The sequence below is a fragment of the Anoplophora glabripennis genome, unplaced genomic scaffold (genome assembly GCF_000390285.2).
Source record: "Anoplophora glabripennis isolate ALB-LARVAE unplaced genomic scaffold, Agla_2.0 scaffold318, whole genome shotgun sequence".
Taxonomy (NCBI): domain Eukaryota; kingdom Metazoa; phylum Arthropoda; class Insecta; order Coleoptera; family Cerambycidae; genus Anoplophora; species Anoplophora glabripennis.
In genome coordinates, this window is record NW_019416418.1 from 490,261 (window position 1) to 507,718 (window position 17,458).

Consider the following 17,458-nt stretch of genomic DNA (forward strand, 5'->3'; position numbering starts at 1 on the left):
AAATGTTAAAAATCTAAAAGATGTAAAATTGTTGATTTTAAAATGTTTTTAATATTTACTTTTGTATACAAAAATTAAGTAAAATAAACCTATATCACTCAGTAACAGTCTCTGTTATTCAACACTCAATTAAATTTAATCTGTGGAGGAGGTAACACTAGATTTTAGAGGAAAATTATCAAACCGCACCCTTTTGTATCTGGAGAATAATAAGTCCCTTAATTCTATGCTGTGCAAGTAGTCCCTCGTTTCACAAACCACTTTCACCTGAAAGAAAAAAATTAAAAAGTCAATCAATTTTAAATTAGCAACTGGATCATCTTATTTAATTGTGGTCACTATTTTTTTTCGACACTGCTTAAAAATAGGTCAAATGTTAAATAGGTAAATGTGTTTTTATATCTCGGAACCCTGTTGTACGAGAATCACTAAATTTGGTACACATGGGTTTTATGACGTGTGGAATCTTATAGTGCTATGCTTTTTGGCGGGGAACCCTGTTAAGACACTTTTTCCTGGGCCCCCTTGTCTTTGGAACCAAAAAAATTTGGTTGCATATTTGAATTTTTTTAAAATTATTAGTTCCCCTAGAAAGCCATTGATTTTAGAAATTTTTTTGTCTCTTAATATTTTTTTCGTAAAACGCAATGTTTTGAAGGAATTTAGTAATATCGGAATAATTTGAAGGTAATTATTTCATACCGAAATATCAAAATGGTTGTTTCAGTTTAAAATAACTGAGATATAAGGGTGGCTCCATGAAAAGTGAAATACAGTGGGTATTAACTTGAAAATTTTTTATGGAAAATTATTTTTTTATGCATGACAAGTTAATCAAATGATTAAATGAAATACAACATACCTCTACACTAAAAACATCTGATGCTACCCAGGCCCTTTCGTGTATAACATCCTTAATAGAAACTCCTATAGATCCTATTAGTTTACATAGTTCCGATATCCCTCCAGGTCTGTCACTAACAGTAACTTTGCATTTCACCAAACGGCCATCGGCAGCAAGGCCCCTTTCTAAGCACCTCCCAAGTATTGTTGTGTCGATATTTCCTCCACTCAATATTAAAACCACCCTAGCAGAAAAATTTGACAGAAATTGAACTGCATCTCATGCATGTTGTACCTTATTTATTTAGTTTTATAACATTAAAGCAATGTTTCTCAAACACACAGCAAGGCAAAATATTTAAGAAAAAAAAAGCGTGTTAAATAACCACTTAGAAAAATAATTTTAAATGTTATATGAGGTATATTTAACAGTACCTTACCTTTTACCTTTAAATTCATCTAACTGTCCGGCTAAAATTGCAGCTAAGCCGCAGGCCCCGGCGCCTTCAACAACACATTTTTCATTTTCAATGAACCTCAGAATTGCCACTGCTATCCACTCTTCTTTAACAGTCACCTAATATGTAATAAAATAGTACATAAGAAATGTTATGTAAGCTAAAAAAATTTCTATGTTCACTAGGTAGATCCCAACCAGCAAAACAGTTTTATAATTTTCAGGTTATAGGACAATTATGTTTTATTGTATTATTATTATTGCTATCGAAATGTAAATTTGTTTTATTATAGCTACAAGTACCATTATTTTGTTGTCAGCAACTGAAATATTTTATAAATTTATCACAAGAACGTTTTAGCAGCTAAATTTTAAAACAGCTTATATGGCAAATATACAACTATATTATAAACATTTCTGTGACAAGCTTATAAAACATTTTAGCTAATAAAACTAAAGTATTTTATAACAATTTTTTAGTAAGGTTCCACAGTATTTCTAACCGAGCTATAAATAAATAATATAATTGTTTCTTAGATGTGGGTCGTCAACCTATAAAACTATTATATTAAAAGGTACTTTGAAACAATTTCTCTTGTATGAGCAAATAGTTGTATTATACACTATAATATAGTTATTATGTAATGATATTATCAATTTTAAAACAAAATACTAATATAACAATTACAAGAGAAAAACGTTGAGTTTGACTCAAAATTACATTGACAAACCATTCTATAAAACAAATTTGAAACAGCAAAATGGTGGGATATTGTTTTGTGTCACAGCGAACGGTAAAAGTCTAGTTTTATCTTTTGCTTCAGCTTTCACAGTCGTATAAAAATAAACATGTCAGGTTTAAGCCAGTGGAAAAAATCAAAAGAAGTGACATATTTAGAAGAAACGTCAAATGTTCTAGAAATAATTCTACAATGAAACATTTTAAATAACAAGGAAAGAAGTTTATTTTTTTATTTGCCTGGCAGTCTCTGTGGATGGTGTTTGATACTAGGCAGTTTAATTAAATAATAGGTATAGTTTTCTGTTGGCCAGTTCGTTTACAGAGAAGCAAATGCTTTAATTTTTTTCCTCTACATTAAAAATTGTTTATTTTGATTTGTCATTTTTATTACTAAACCATACAATTTACATAATTTTAAAATTAATTAATTTCCTTTTTTAATTAGGTATTTATTAATAATATTGAGGACTCTGGGGACAGATGCCTCATAATTTTTGCTAGTCTGAATACCAAATAAGGACAATTTTGATATACAAGGAGATTTTTGGTTTAGGAGAAAATGATCATTTTAACCAACTAAAATAAAAAATTATTATTTTTTTAAGAAAATATATAATTTTTAGTTAAATTTGAAAAACATTAATTGATTCAACTATTCAAAATCAGTATTAATTACATTTTGTGATTTTATTTATTCACTTTTAAAATTTTAATTTAGTTACTTTTAAGTAATCATTATATTTACAGAGCAAACCAAATTTGATTGTATAGGGACTTCAACAACTCTTAGAAATAGGTACTGAAAAGCTTATATGGACAAAAATAATGCAGAATTTAATGCCTAGCAGCATTCCTATCTGCTTGCAATTTGTCAAAAAAAAAAAAGGATTTTTAGAAATTAGTTATAATTTTGGTTTGTAGTCTTTCTCAAAAAGTCTTCAATTAATCAGATGTATATAATGTATATATGTTTATATATATGTTAATATGTGTATATGTTTGCGTATATAATATCAAACAAACTATATAAATACTTAAAAAACAAGTTTTAAGAATTTTCAATTTTTTTCTAAATAAAATCCAAACAAATAGAAATATTGTTTTTTTCTTTTCTTGTTGATATAAGACTAAAATTATGTTGTACATTACTCATTTAAGTTTTTCAATATATGTACTTATCTAATAGTTTGTACAATGATAAATTAGATGTAGTTCAGTATAGTTTAAAAAACCGAAATAGGAATGTTAATAGCATAAACTAATTCTTAATGGCAGCAAACTAAACTCATACAATACAGGTGGTACAGACAAATGCCATAAAATTAGTACCTAGTTTACTTTTCAGCGACTTGGAAAAAAATTCCACGAAAATTTAACGGTCACATAGATTTCTAATAGTGCTGGCAAAAACCGGAAAAAAGTGAAACCGGTTAACCGACTATTCAAAAAACCGGTTTCAGTTGCCAGCACTAATTTCTAAGCACTATTCAGTTTTTTTATCCACCAAAATAATAAGAATTGATATGAGGAGGTGTGTTAAAAATGATTTCCAAGTAACTGTACTTAATTATTTTACCTTTTAAATCACTGGATGCTTAAATTAAGTCATTGATTGTAAATTATTACCATTTTGTCTACTAGATTTTTAGACGTTTCCCAGGCATTGTACCCTATCATTGGAACAGCTAAACCATCTGCAAGAGTACCTTCTATGGCTGTAAAGACTGGTTTTTCATTTTCTATTGCTTTGGCGTAACTAGCACACCTTTCAGATTCAACTCCCTACAAATTGAGTATCTATATTTACAAAAACCTCATACTGTACAATTTATAACATACTATGATTTTTATATTTGGATTTAATGTTTTAATTGCAACAGCAATTCCAGCCAATAACCCTCCTCCTCCCGTAGGTACTACAACGGCATCGATGTCTTCTACTTGCTCAAGTATTTCTAGACCTATTGTTCCCTGTCCGGCAATTATTTGAGGGTTGTCATAACTAAAAGAAATACGTAATAAGTAGGTGTACAAATATACAATTAATTGTTTTTTGAAAAACTTTTCAACTTTGTTTGTATTATGCTTAAAATATTCAGAAAATCTAAAATAAGTCATATTTTGAAGAGAAAATTTCATGCATCTGTCCAATTTCACATTTCCAATTCAAAATTGAATTCTATGTAATATATATTTTTAATTATTAATCTTTGGTTTTTGTATTTGAATATTACATTCTACAGAAAAAATCAGGAGGCACAATAGCCTTTATTAAAAATATTCTATCCAAATCTGTATAAGATCCAATATCATATGTCTTTTTTTTTCTTAGCACTTAAAATCTCTAATGCCGAAGTTACTGGTTAGTTTTTTTCGATTTAGACACCACACTGTCATTACATCATAGACAGTAGGTATCCAGTATCCACATATCCCAGAAGTTTGGAATGAAATTCATAAAACTTTTATTATCTATTTGTTTGCAAAATATTGGAAAATCGATTTTATTTTTTGTTCTGCACTTTTTAATGTGACGCACGTATAGGCAACGGATAGTCGCATTCTAGATATGACGTCATGCCAATTTTTTTTAAATAGCAGGGTATATGGAGGGCCGGCTCACTGGATAGCCCTTTTAAACATTTATTCCCTGATGATCAATTTTCTTTAATATCTCAAATAGTTTTTGAGAAATTGCACTTGAAAGCCTTCTGATGTTTACATTTTGTGATGTTTGACGTTTCTCGATACCTCAAATGGTTTTTAAGAAGTGCCTCAGAAATCTTCATTTGTTCATTCAATTCAAGCGTTAGAAGATTTTGAAGCTCAGTTTCTCAAAAACTATTAAAGATATCAAGGAAAGTCAAACATCAGGAAATTCTTGTTTAAAAGGGCTATCAAACGAGTTGTCACTTCACATATCTTTACGTTACATCAAAAAGTGCGGAAAAAAACAAAATCGAGCTGTTCCGGCATTTTGAAAAGAAATACATAATAAACCTTTTATGTTTTTTTTTTCTAAACTTTTGGAACATACGGTATTTTAACTGATGATTTGTAATTATAAAATTAGACATACAGTAGGTATACTGTCCACTTGTTGATAAGTCGATAAAATTCAATGTAGAGAGGATTGGAGCAAATATTTGAAATGAAATAATTGATACATCTTTTACTGTAGCATACATACTAAAAAGCAATTCATAATTCAATTAAATTACTCCTTGAGAAACGAAAACGTTCTCTAATTGGCTGACAAAGATATGTGACAACAAACCCGGAAATTTTTGAAAGCATAATTTCGCGCCGATTTAATAAATTCATCAAAATTAAAAACAATATTTTGCTTGGGTAGTGAAAAGTACATAAGTATATAATTTTTTATATGTTTATTTTTGATATTTTGATCAAAACGACATAAATTTACCGCAAATTGAAATAAATAAACACCCATTGTATATTTTTAAGGTTTAACTAAAATTTGTACTTATTTGATCAAAGCAATCAACGAAAGCAGAAGTAACTGCATATCACAAAGAATATAGCTACGCAGTTATTTTGTTTGTATAAATAAGCATTTGCATAATCTAAGAAAGATTAACAATTTCGTCAAATAATTAAATTTAAATATACTGCTCAGTCCTCAATATAAAAAACATTCCTTCAAATCACATTGGCATTTATAAATTTACTGACAATTTTATAAATGATGTCATAGTTTTTGTAGACATTAAGATTTGATGATAAGTCGTTGAACCTTTTCGGTGTCATAGAAAATCTTAAATATGTTTTTATTTTTAACGGTCAGTGCAGAAAATGACCTATCTCAGAAGTACACGAAGTCACTGATGGTCCAATATTGGTAACATATCATGCAAAAAACATTATCAGGCATTTGTAAAACATTCACAATGTCCTACAAATTTATCAGTTTTTTATTTTTTGTCTTGTACACGTCTAAGAATCATAACGTGAGTTTGTTTTTATCAAAGTCTGACCCGTGAAAAACCTCATCGGCATTTGGTTCTTCTATAGCAAATAATGCTAATCGCGAAATCTTTTCGATAATATCACTTTTAAATCTGTCATTTAGTGAATTTACGGTGACGTTAATTATTTCAAAAAATAATTGCCTCTGCATATTTTCTGGCTTTTGAAAAGCATATGTACCACCATCATAATGCCTAGACATCTTCATAACTCTAGGTAAAACTGGTTCATCAACGTTTAATTTCTGTTTCTGTGCTTCATATCAGTCCACAAAATGCAAAAGCCATTTCTCTGAAACAACTTGCTTATACATTTTCCATGTACAATTAAATGTTTCGACAAAACAATGATTTGCTTTGAATAAATATTAAGCTGATCAACTCTATCAAACATCGGAAATCATTATTGCCTTCAATAATAATAAAAACTTGAATTGAACTGGCAAGATACTCACTATAGTTTTACCACACGCTTCCCTGTTTTCTTTAAACATCTCTTAAAAATAAACAATAAAAGTACATTGTAAACTAATGTTTTTAGAGATATGATGCCCATATACAGGGTGTTTCTGAAATAAGTGCGTTCCTTGAAAAGGATGATACAGGGCACGAAAATGATGAACTTTTATTAAGAAACTGGTGGTCCAAATCCTATTGTTTTTTAGAAAAGTAATTAAGAAAATTAACCATAAATGTAAGCCGATCTTGTACATCTTGTGCACGTGCATGGATAGAATGCTTCGGACTCGCTATAGGCGTGAAGCACTTCTCTAATTGGCTGACGTTCCAGTGATTTCCACAATCAAGTAAATCTGATGGTAGGTCAGTGTTCTTTAGTTGTATGTTGCAGTATTACTTAGCCGGCGTATAAAATGTTTTCTGATCAAGAACTAGCAGATATGGTGTTAATGTACAGAGAATGTACAATTTAAATTAGACTTATAGTTTGTATGCGGTTCGTTACCGTAACAGACGTCAAGAAGAATAGTGCAAAAGTCAGTTCAAAGGTTACGGGGTANTGACCCGTGAAAAACCTCATCGGCATTTGGTTCTTCTAAAGCAACATCGTTTCGATATTCTTAACTATAGGTAAAAGTAGTTCATCAACGTTTATTTCCTTTTTCTGTAGCTTCAGTCCACAAAATGCGAAAGTCATTTCTCTGAAACACTAAACTTGCTTATATATTTTCCATGTACAATTTACTGTTTCTATAAAACAATGATTTGCTTTGAATAAATATTAAGCTGCACAACTCTATCAAACACGGAAATCATTATTGCGTTCAATAAAAATAAAAACTTGAATTGAACTGGCAAGATACTCACTATAGTTTTACCACACGCTTCCCTGTTTTCTTTAAACATCTCTTAAAAATAAACAATATTGACCATAAATGTAAGCCGATCTTGTGCATCTTGTGCACGTGCATGGATAGAATGCTTCGGACTCGCTATAGGCGTGAAGCACTTCTCTAATTGGCTGACGTTCCAGTGATTTCCACAATCAAGTAAATCTGATGGTAGGTCAGTGTTCTTTAGTTGTATGTTGCAGTATTACTTAGCCGGCGTATAAAATGTTTTCTGATCAAGAACTAGCAGATATGGTGTTAATGTACAGAGAATGTACAATTTAAATTAGACTTATAGTTTGTATGCGGTTCGTTACCGTAACAGACGTCAAGAAGAATAGTGCAAAAGTCAGTTCAAAGGTTACGGGGTACCGGAAATGTCCACCTGACATATGAGAGCCGCAACATGTTTTCGACAACGAAGAAAACATCATAAACCTCGTTGATGAAGAACCGAGGCGCAGTATTCGCGACATTGACCGAGAAGTGGACATATCTAACTGTACCGTGTGATGTGTACTACGGAAACAATTATTGCACCCTTATCATGTACAAAGGGTTCAGGTATTAAATAAGAATGATTTTCAACCCCGTGTGAAAAATTTCGCCAGTGGTTTCGATATCAAATAGCACAAGATCCGGATTTTACAAGCCAGGTGCTTTTTACGGATGAATGTTTTACTAGAGACCTATATTAAATTTTCACAACATTCACTATGGCGTTGTGTGTGATACAAATCAGTCAATGTGTGGTGTGGTGTTTTTTGTGGACGAATTTTGATCATCGTTTGGAAGCATGTTTCATTAACAAGTAGAGAAATTATCTTATTTAAGACGTCGTGATAAACTCACTTATATTTACTGCATTAGGATTTAATTGACATTTTATGCCCTGAGAAGAACTAATTGGTGAATATTGGATGATTCATCAGTGTGATCTCTAATATCCGACCCTTTCTGACTGATTTTGTAAAGATGTTATCTGACGAGCTGTTAATATATTTTTAAAAATAAAAGACACTATTGGCCCTTTTTTTTCAACGACTTTGATGATTTTAAATACATAATCGTTTTAGTTTCGTTTCTAAGTATTTTGGCGACGAGAATGAAAATTTAACAAGTGAAGACATTCAATGCCCACTGAAATATTTATTATATTGTCTAAAACTATTTACTTCTGGCATTTCTATTCTTTTATCATCATAATATATGATCTATCATTTCTTTATATGTGAGTGCGATGCCCTGAATCAGGTCCTGGTTTTTATGTCATGTACGATTTACTCACGGACCTTACATAATGTATTCTAATATTTTAAATTTGCCCTCGACCAACCCTGTTCCCCCCTCTCCTTGGTTTCCGGGTTCGCGGCGCCCGTGCTATGAATGAAACACCCTATATTTGACGTATGATGGCCTGATTTAGATTGTTCCCACATTTGTAACGAATTAGAAAGCATTGAATACGTACCCATTGATATAAGTTAACCCTTTTTGTTTAGATAGTGCCACCGCTATTCTTTTCGCCTCGTCCATATCCTTGCCTTCCATTATAACGTTCGCGTTGTAATCTCTGCATTTTTGCATCTTCATGATGGGTGCTATTATGGGCATAACCACCGTCACGGGTATACCCAGCAAATAGCCGTGATAACAGACGGCCTGAGCATGGTTTCCAAGAGAAGCTGCTATCACTCCCCTCTGTCTCTGTTCCGGCGACAACATCATCATGGCGTATCGCGCGCCCCTTTCCTTAAAACTACAGAAACACGATAAGCCTTCCAATTATTATTCAGGAAGTATTAGAATTATACTATACTCGAAAGAATTTTACTCTGATAAAATATGTGCGGACAAATTACTGAAATCCTGAAATCCTGAAATAATTTAATAACGTGCTATTCAAATGTGTTAAAGCCTAGGCCAAATATTCATACTTTTACACGTAAACATACAAATCATTTATAAAAACTGTTTGCAAACATATGCCTAAAAACATTTATATAAATGCATCTTTGGAAAACAAACGTTTTAAATACATTTGCCCGCGAAGAACTAGTGTGGACATGTCTATTCACAAACATGGGCAAATTAGAATCAGAATACTGCAAATCTAAATTTTGAATTAAATTCTTTAATGCTAGATGTTTAAAATTATGTAAATTTAAATTTTGTTAGATAATCAAGAACGCATTGTGACGTCATTTAGTGCGACCAAGAACAAAGCCTGTTTCTCGTCCGCTTATTTTTTGCTCTATTATTTTTACCACATGATTATACATATAGGGTTATAAATTATTTCTAGACATTTATAAAAAATATAATATAAAAGTTGTCCATTAATTCTTGTTTCGAATTCAGTAGGTGTCATTCTCAAAAAAATCACTATAGATTTCCAAGTTTCCTAACAGATTTTCAGGATGTACTTATTCAGTCCTGAAAAATGTCATCCTCAGACGTGTTTTATTACTCTGAAATTCAGAAATAGTAGCGTGCAAAAATTTATTTGAAATATTGAAACCGAATGAATAATATTTTTCGACTTCTGTTATTTTTCAGAGGCAAACAAAAAACATTTCATTCACTATTGGTTTTGTTTACGGGCAAATGTTTTTGTTTTTGCATCGGGCATTTGTTTAAAAACATTTGGATGTGAACATTGGTTGTAGATATTTTTAGAATCGGCCATGAAAGTTTGTTGCAATGTCCCTGTAGAAGGCAACGCCTTGTTGCATTTACTCTTTCAGATATTCCACAGGGGTCCATTTTAGGACTGTTTTACAAATTGATTTAGATTATAGTTAAAAACAACGTTGCAGAAATACTAACATTACCTTCCAGTTTGCTGTAAGAAATCCTTTTTCAGATATATATCCATTCCTGTTAAACTTGATAAGTGCGATCTCTGAAATTAAAATATTTAGAATTTATAGATCTTAGATGTTAATACCGATGCACCTTCCCTTCCACTACAACTTCTACAGAGTTACAAGACTTAGAAAGTATTAAACAGTAAGCATTAGATTTGGCTTAAGATATTTTACAATTTTGAATGTTCAAAAAGACAAAGAAAAATCTTATTTATTTTCAACAGTTCTATCACCTAATAGTATTTCCGGTTGCAATAAAATTGACAATCAATAATTAAAATCTGTAAAAGTAAGCACCAAACCTGCCTAAATATACTTTTTGAGCGTGGAAAATTAAAAAATAATTTATCTCAAAAAAAATCAAATATCTCTTAAAATTAAGACTTTTAGTCTAAAATTAAACTGTTTCTTTAATGTAGAAAAAACTCACTATACATGGCGTGTGAACGATACCACTTCTGATCCTATAGGCAGCTGAAGTTATTTCTTCAAATGAGATTTTGACTGGCCTTTTTGGATTACATACTGGATCTTCAACAGAATCTTCTGATTCCTGAAATATAAAAGCATAATATTTATATTTCAACGCGCCGTTATCAGAATAAATGTAATACAACAGTTTTTGAATTTTTCTTTTGCAGATTTAATAGTTTTTTGGTAAAGTGGTGCCACCAATTTTCTAACTAACGAACATATTATTTTTAAATAAGTACATAATATTATATAGTCGTATAATACACACGCAACTATACAGGGTGATCTGTAACGATGTGCCAAAAAACACAGAATTTTCTTAAACTTCTGATCAGTTGGTTCAAAATATGGAGGAAAGTTCTAAACATTGAATGTGTAGTACAGCTCGCTAGGGAATATAATTTAGTGGTATTACCGAAGAAATTAAGTAACCATAGTGACGTGTGACATTTTTATAAATAATAAAAAAATTTTTTGATCACCCTATATAATTTTTGGAAATAACAGTCATTCGTCACAAAAAAACTTTACACTTCACAGGTATGGTTTTAGAGATAATTACAGTTTTCGATGTCTCTGATTAAAACAGCAAAAGATTACTTAATACACAAATTAATAACAATAACAACAAATACAAGCTACATAAGAATATTCACTTAGAGGCTTAAAAAATACAGTTAACACTAGAATTTGTTAATTGGGCTCTTGCAGTGAAAGAAGAAAATGATAAATTTTTTAAACAAAATCATCTTTACTGATGAAGCTCATTTTACAGGTGGTAGACATATAAACAAACAAAATTGTCGTATCTCTACAGAAAACCCAGGAGTAGTAATGGAGCAAACTATGTCACAAAAAGTAACTGTTTGTTGTGATCTGGTGGAATGAATGGCCCATACTTCTTCAAAATGAAGCTGGAAACGTTGTAACTGTGAATGGTGCTCGATATCGAACTATGATTTTTATGTGCAGAATATGTGGTTTCAACAGGACCGTGCAACATGTCCTACAACAACGGAAACACTCGATCCTTTGAAACAGTTTGGAAATCGAATGATTTCTCGATTAGCAGATGTTAATTGGCTATCAAGATCATGCGATCTATCACCATTAGACTTCTTTTTATGGCGTTTTTGAAAAGCAAAGTTTATGCTGACAATCCTCAAACCACTCAACATCTTATAGAAAACATAATTGAGCAAATCACTCAAATTCAATTCAACCCTATTATGTGAACGCGTGACGGAAAATTTTGCTAAAAGATTGAAGGCTTGTAGAGTTACAAGATGATCTCTTTATTTTCCATTATTAACTGTCACATGTTTACTTTAATATTCAATAAAGATATTATCCAGTTACTTATTTCGTAGGAATTATGCGTTTTATTAAAAAAATAAAGAGTTAACTCAAATTTGAAAACCCACTATAATTATAATCAAATGAGTAGTGATAGCAGAACCGTTGATATACGAATTTATTTTAAGAGATATATCAAATAAAAATAAGACAAAATTATACCTTTATCCTTAACATACTTACATACATAGCAGTCGAAGAAATAGGACGCTTCATCCTTAACCTCATACCTACTTAATTCACAAAGGCACTATCGAACCATGTATTTGATTGAGTGAAGCAACCGCAAATAACACTTCTTGTACTAGGTTAAACGGGTCGCCAATATTATCTCTTAGCGCGATACTTATAGAAAAATTTAATTAATGTAAATAAATATATCAGTTTTGCTTTGACGGGACCCCATGGTTATTATTATTATGTGTTTAACCCTTGACTTAAATCCAAACTGTCCAAGTGTTATCTTTATCATGTGACTGGAATGTATGTATGTTTAATTCGTTTTGCATACAGCAGTTTTCATTTTAGAACAAATACTTAGTTTTTTCCCGGAATAATTTTTTTTGGTCACAATTTTATCATAAATTTTATCATGAATCAGGATTTCAAGATTTGTGCCTATTCATTAGATTATATCGCGAACGTTATTAATCCAATCTTTCTTATTTTAAGAGATACAGAAATGGTTAAATGGGCACAAATACGCAGAATTTTATGCCGATCAGTCGTTTTTAAATTTAGAAAATTCCGAATGGTTCCGAAGATATTCGAAGGAAAGCGATTTTATTTTATTTTCTTTCTATTTTTTTAGTCGTTTTCACTTGTTTTTCAAAAGTATGTAGAAGAAAAACAGAATTATCAACAAAAAACTTTTTTGCAATTGTAATGTTGGCACTGTTTTTATCTCCAAAAAAAAAGCCTAAATTGAAAATGGCATCAGGGAAGTTCCATTATCTTCATTAATGGCTGCGGTTAACGGCTTGACCTCCTTTTTTGTAACACCATTTGTATAGTCAGAAAAATCAACTGGATAATCATTTTCTTTTAGTTCTAAAGTAACTCTGGAACGATCATTTTACATGTGGAAACATGAAAAAAGTTAGCTTTCTAAAAGAGTTTAATTCATAGGAGTATATTCTTTATGAATTACTTTATTGTTTACACAAAGGTATGGGCGTCCGCAGGGCGTGGGGCCAGGGAGGCCGTGGCGCCCCCTGAGATTAAATTTTCTCGTGTTTAAGGTTGAGCTTATATAACAGAAAAATTTAAATAAAAAAATCTTATTGACACTTTTTTATTTGACCTATTTTCTTTTTATAAAACTGTTTATTAGTTTTATGTCTCATGCGTCGGTCGTTTGCATCTGACAACAAAATTAATGTACAAATGCTGAACAATTAATTTATATCCGATAACAATGGTTTAGACGTAATCCTGTGATTATTGTTAAATTTATTTAGTTTTTGTGCTTTAAAACAATGTGAATTTAGTTTTTGTTAACTTTAATAGGTATACTTTATTTTAGTAATAACTCTTTTTGTATCTATCTCTGTTTATAAATGGTTACCCAAGAAGTTTTAGACATGCAGTGTATATGCTGGGAAAATAGAAATTAAACTTTATGATCAAATTTTATTTTCAGTTTTATATCTATGAGACAGGGGTTTTCTTGGACATTAGCAGAAATATTATAAGTTGAATAAAAATCATGTACTATTACTCGTATTTTCAGACGTATGATGGGAAAATACAAATTAAAAAATATAATCTCTATAACATTTATTTTATTATCTAAATTGTACTAATATAAATTCAATACATTAAAATTAAGATGAGAATTCAAGAATAGGTAACCTTAGTTCCCGTCTTAACTTTAGTTTATTAAAATTACATTTTATTTTCCATCATAATTTGTACTGTAATAAGGCTTTTGAACATGTATTAATAAACGGGGTGTTCTATTTAAAATTTTGAAGTTGATTTCACCTGAAAAAAATAATAAAATAAAATTGGATTAATTGCTTGATTGCAGTATATACCAACAAATTGCATTTCCATTACCGTAAACGCTTTTGAGAGGAAATAGGTATTGCCTGTCTAAAATTTCGTGAGATATATGTTTTAAGTTTCTCCTAAATACACATTCATAATTTCGATTTGGCCGCCCTGAGAAATTTTCCTGTGGACGCTCATGCATAAAGGTATCGAGATTTATGCGACGAATTAATGTTCACGAAATTCTTGAATGCTTCATATAATTTAAAATCACTTTGTGTATTGTGAAACATATAAGTTAAGTTCACTGAAATTTCGTTTATGACATTACATAAGGTCAATCTAAAATATACAGCGAAGTTGAAGCCAGATATAGAAAATGTCATTTTAAACAAAAGTTAAGACATGGGCCGTGTAAAGGCGGGTATCCATTTGTGTCAAATGCCCCGTAACGTAACACCGAACATGTTACGTTACAACTAGTGGAGAAGGAAAATTGTTGCATGGTACGTGTAACAAATTTGACACGCGTAACTAATCCGGGACGAACCATCGTTGTCGGTTTTTAGTCGTCGTATCAAAGGGATGCAACAATACGTTCTGCCACCGGGATTACCCTTTTGGCCTAACGTTGCCTATTGCACATGTGATTTTGTCTTATTTTTTGTTTCGTCAGTCTTTTGTATATGGTCTGGGGTCAGTCTGTTTTCTGCAGTGACTAGGAAGAGTGTGTTTTTCTGAGTTTGTGCCGTGGAGTGGAGTAAAGAAAAGATTTCCGGAGACTTATTCTTCAAAATTGTATGATGAATAAAAATATATGACGCTGCTACTAACTGCAATTGCAGTGACGAATCCATTATTGCAGTCAGGTTCATACTGCGAGTTTATGTTCCTATGTCGTCTCGTAACCTTATATTTTGTTACGTTACGAAATGAATGATGCGACCAAAACCACACATACTTTCGCAGCGAACCGTGTCACCTTTTGCAACAGGCCGTAACATGTTCGTTGTTACGTTACGAAGCATTGCCACAAGTGGATACCCGCCTTAAAGCTCTGCGTTACGAGAACGGTCGGACGAAAGTCGTAATTAGATATCTGACCAATCGGCTGAACAGTTGATCGATCACGTGGTACAGTAGAAAGTAGAAATCTGAATTTTTCTTTATCGCATTGGCGGAGATACAGGGAGTAATCTTTCTTTATCTAAAAAATATGTACATGTGACATGGAAAAGTAATGCACGTTTCTGAAAGAGATAAGGTCTCTTGTTCGATTCTGATAATCTGCACTGTTGTCAAGAAAACCGATAATTCATGTTTCAAAGCAGACGGCTATAGGCCAAACGAGTTGGTAGGGTCACAGCCTTAACCAACCTCAAAGAGACATACTCGAAAAATCAAAAGTGTACGGATTATTTTTAAATTTTGTTGATATATTAAATTAAAATAAAACGAAAAATGAAGCAAATATACTTTTCAGTGTCCTATTGAAGGTTCATGAAATTTGGAATTCAATAAAAAACATGCAAACCTCTATCTCGGACAGCATGGGTTTTATCATCAACAATGTTCATATCAACTTTTTTTTAATAATTCTATTTAGAATAATGCACAAATAAAATTTTTAAAGCAATTCATCTCACTTTGGATTTTTGGAGAGGTGGATATTTCCGCTTTTAAAATTTTCATGAACATCTATATTGCCGGTGCAAAATATCAGAATGGAACAGAATACTTACCTTTTTTGTGTTACTTAAAAAATTCTGTCAGCAAAATTAATATAGTATTTTTCTGGGAATACCATGAACATTTTTTTTTTAATAAAGAGCTTTTAATAGCCACTATTGCACAGGGGAAAAAATGAAGTTATTTAAAGATATATGCAATATTGTTTTGGCAACACACTCACTCTGTACCTATCTTAGCAGTTTTGAGCCCTTGTCAACGAGGAACATGTTGTTTCAAATTGTATTTTCTAGTTCCTGTTTCAGTTTAACTACTCGTATATTTTAGATTCACGTTTAATTGCTCCATTTTCTTCGACTTATATTGATTACGCACATAACATATCACAACACTGTTAAACTTGATTGAGCATAGGTATAAAACATTTAAAAAATTTTACAAAAATTAGGTACTTAATCATTAACTAATCATTTTATGACATATTGGATATTGGTATATTAATATGTATGATTTGTCCACAGAAGAAATATGTTTTCTCCGTTTCTGTATCACATTTGCAATAATCTATAATTAAGGTTATTAATGACAAAGATATGGGAATATGTTTTTCTTATACAAATTAGATAACACGCCTTATGTTAAATAACTAAATCTAAAAACACAATGTTTTTGTTAAGTTGTTTACTGAATAGTCATTACGATTTTAAATATCAATAGTTATACTTACGTTGGTATCTGTGTCGGAATTATCCGGGGAAAAAGTATAGTTCTCCATTTCCTTCTTTAAAAAAGCACTACCAGAAAGTACCTACGTTCAACGAGCAAAGCTTAGCTGTTACGACTTAAGAATATAAGAATGACCTTTACTGCTTATAAATAACACTCTTATCGATATTTAATAAGTGTGCGCAATAATTAACTTCATAGTTGATAATAAATATTAGATTTAAATTTAAATAAATTCTAAAATTAGGAAATGTACTTACCCATATTTTATTCTATATGAGTTTCTATAATTATTGTTAATAACTAACCTACCTGCAAAATACCCACATTAAAGGATTTAACTTAGGTACCTTCCAACGTAAAGATGGTGAGTTGATTAAACACCATAAGTAAGTATACACTATGGAAAATGAAGCCTAAACTACATATAATAGAATATCGAATACAATTAAAAATACAAAATATTTATAAAATTCTGCAAAAATCAGAAATTTAGAAACAAAGTAAACAAAATATCGAATTTAGATAGTTTTAGCAATTTCCGCCAGATCTTACAGGTATAAATAATTTAAAATATTTTATAGGTATTATACAAGCATTTATTTTTATTTCCTGAAATGTAAATAATGTTGCCTATCTGAGAAATTCCGTCACAAAGGTAAACACACAAAATATAATACAGGCAGACATCTCTCTTCCGTATGTCATTCTTCCGAATTAATTAAACAAAAATTTCGAATAATGTGTTGTAATTGCTAATTGCATCCTATGATGGATTTTATTTTATAATGGTTCATTGAAAAATTTAATTTGGTTTGGCATTTGCGTATGCTTAAAATACAATTTTTAAATTTGTTTGCCGTTTGAATAATGGCGTGTTTAAAACTCTATTGCGAGTTATTCGTGCGTACTGCGTTTATTTTCAGTCTATGCATGCTATGATTGCTAATTATGTATAGTCAGAAACA

General features: G+C 31.0%; 1 protein-coding gene across 4 annotated transcripts; it reads right to left on the bottom strand.

The window, feature by feature from the left end:
• Positions 1 to 28: 28 nt before the first annotated feature.
• On the bottom strand, positions 29 to 16,862 carry LOC108909172 (L-threonine ammonia-lyase). 4 transcript variants are annotated; one of them, XM_023454508.1, is made up of 9 exons: positions 16,803 to 16,862; positions 10,681 to 10,803; positions 10,215 to 10,285; positions 8,852 to 9,139; positions 3,882 to 4,044; positions 3,669 to 3,824; positions 1,284 to 1,420; positions 863 to 1,088; positions 29 to 267 (listed from the first exon to the last, which is right to left on the bottom strand). In XM_023454508.1, the coding sequence occupies exons 3-9, from the start codon at positions 10,256 to 10,258 to the stop codon at positions 136 to 138; spliced, it is 1,146 nt and encodes a 381-aa protein (XP_023310276.1). In that variant the 5' UTR covers positions 10,259 to 10,285; positions 10,681 to 10,803; positions 16,803 to 16,862; the 3' UTR covers positions 29 to 135. The 4 variants fall into 4 exon arrangements, with proteins under 4 accessions (XP_023310276.1, XP_023310273.1, XP_023310275.1 ...); XM_023454505.1 differs by lacking the exon at positions 16,803 to 16,862 and adding an exon at positions 16,492 to 16,601; XM_023454507.1 differs by lacking the exon at positions 16,803 to 16,862 and adding an exon at positions 15,995 to 16,238.
• Positions 16,863 to 17,458: the final 596 nt, after the last annotated feature.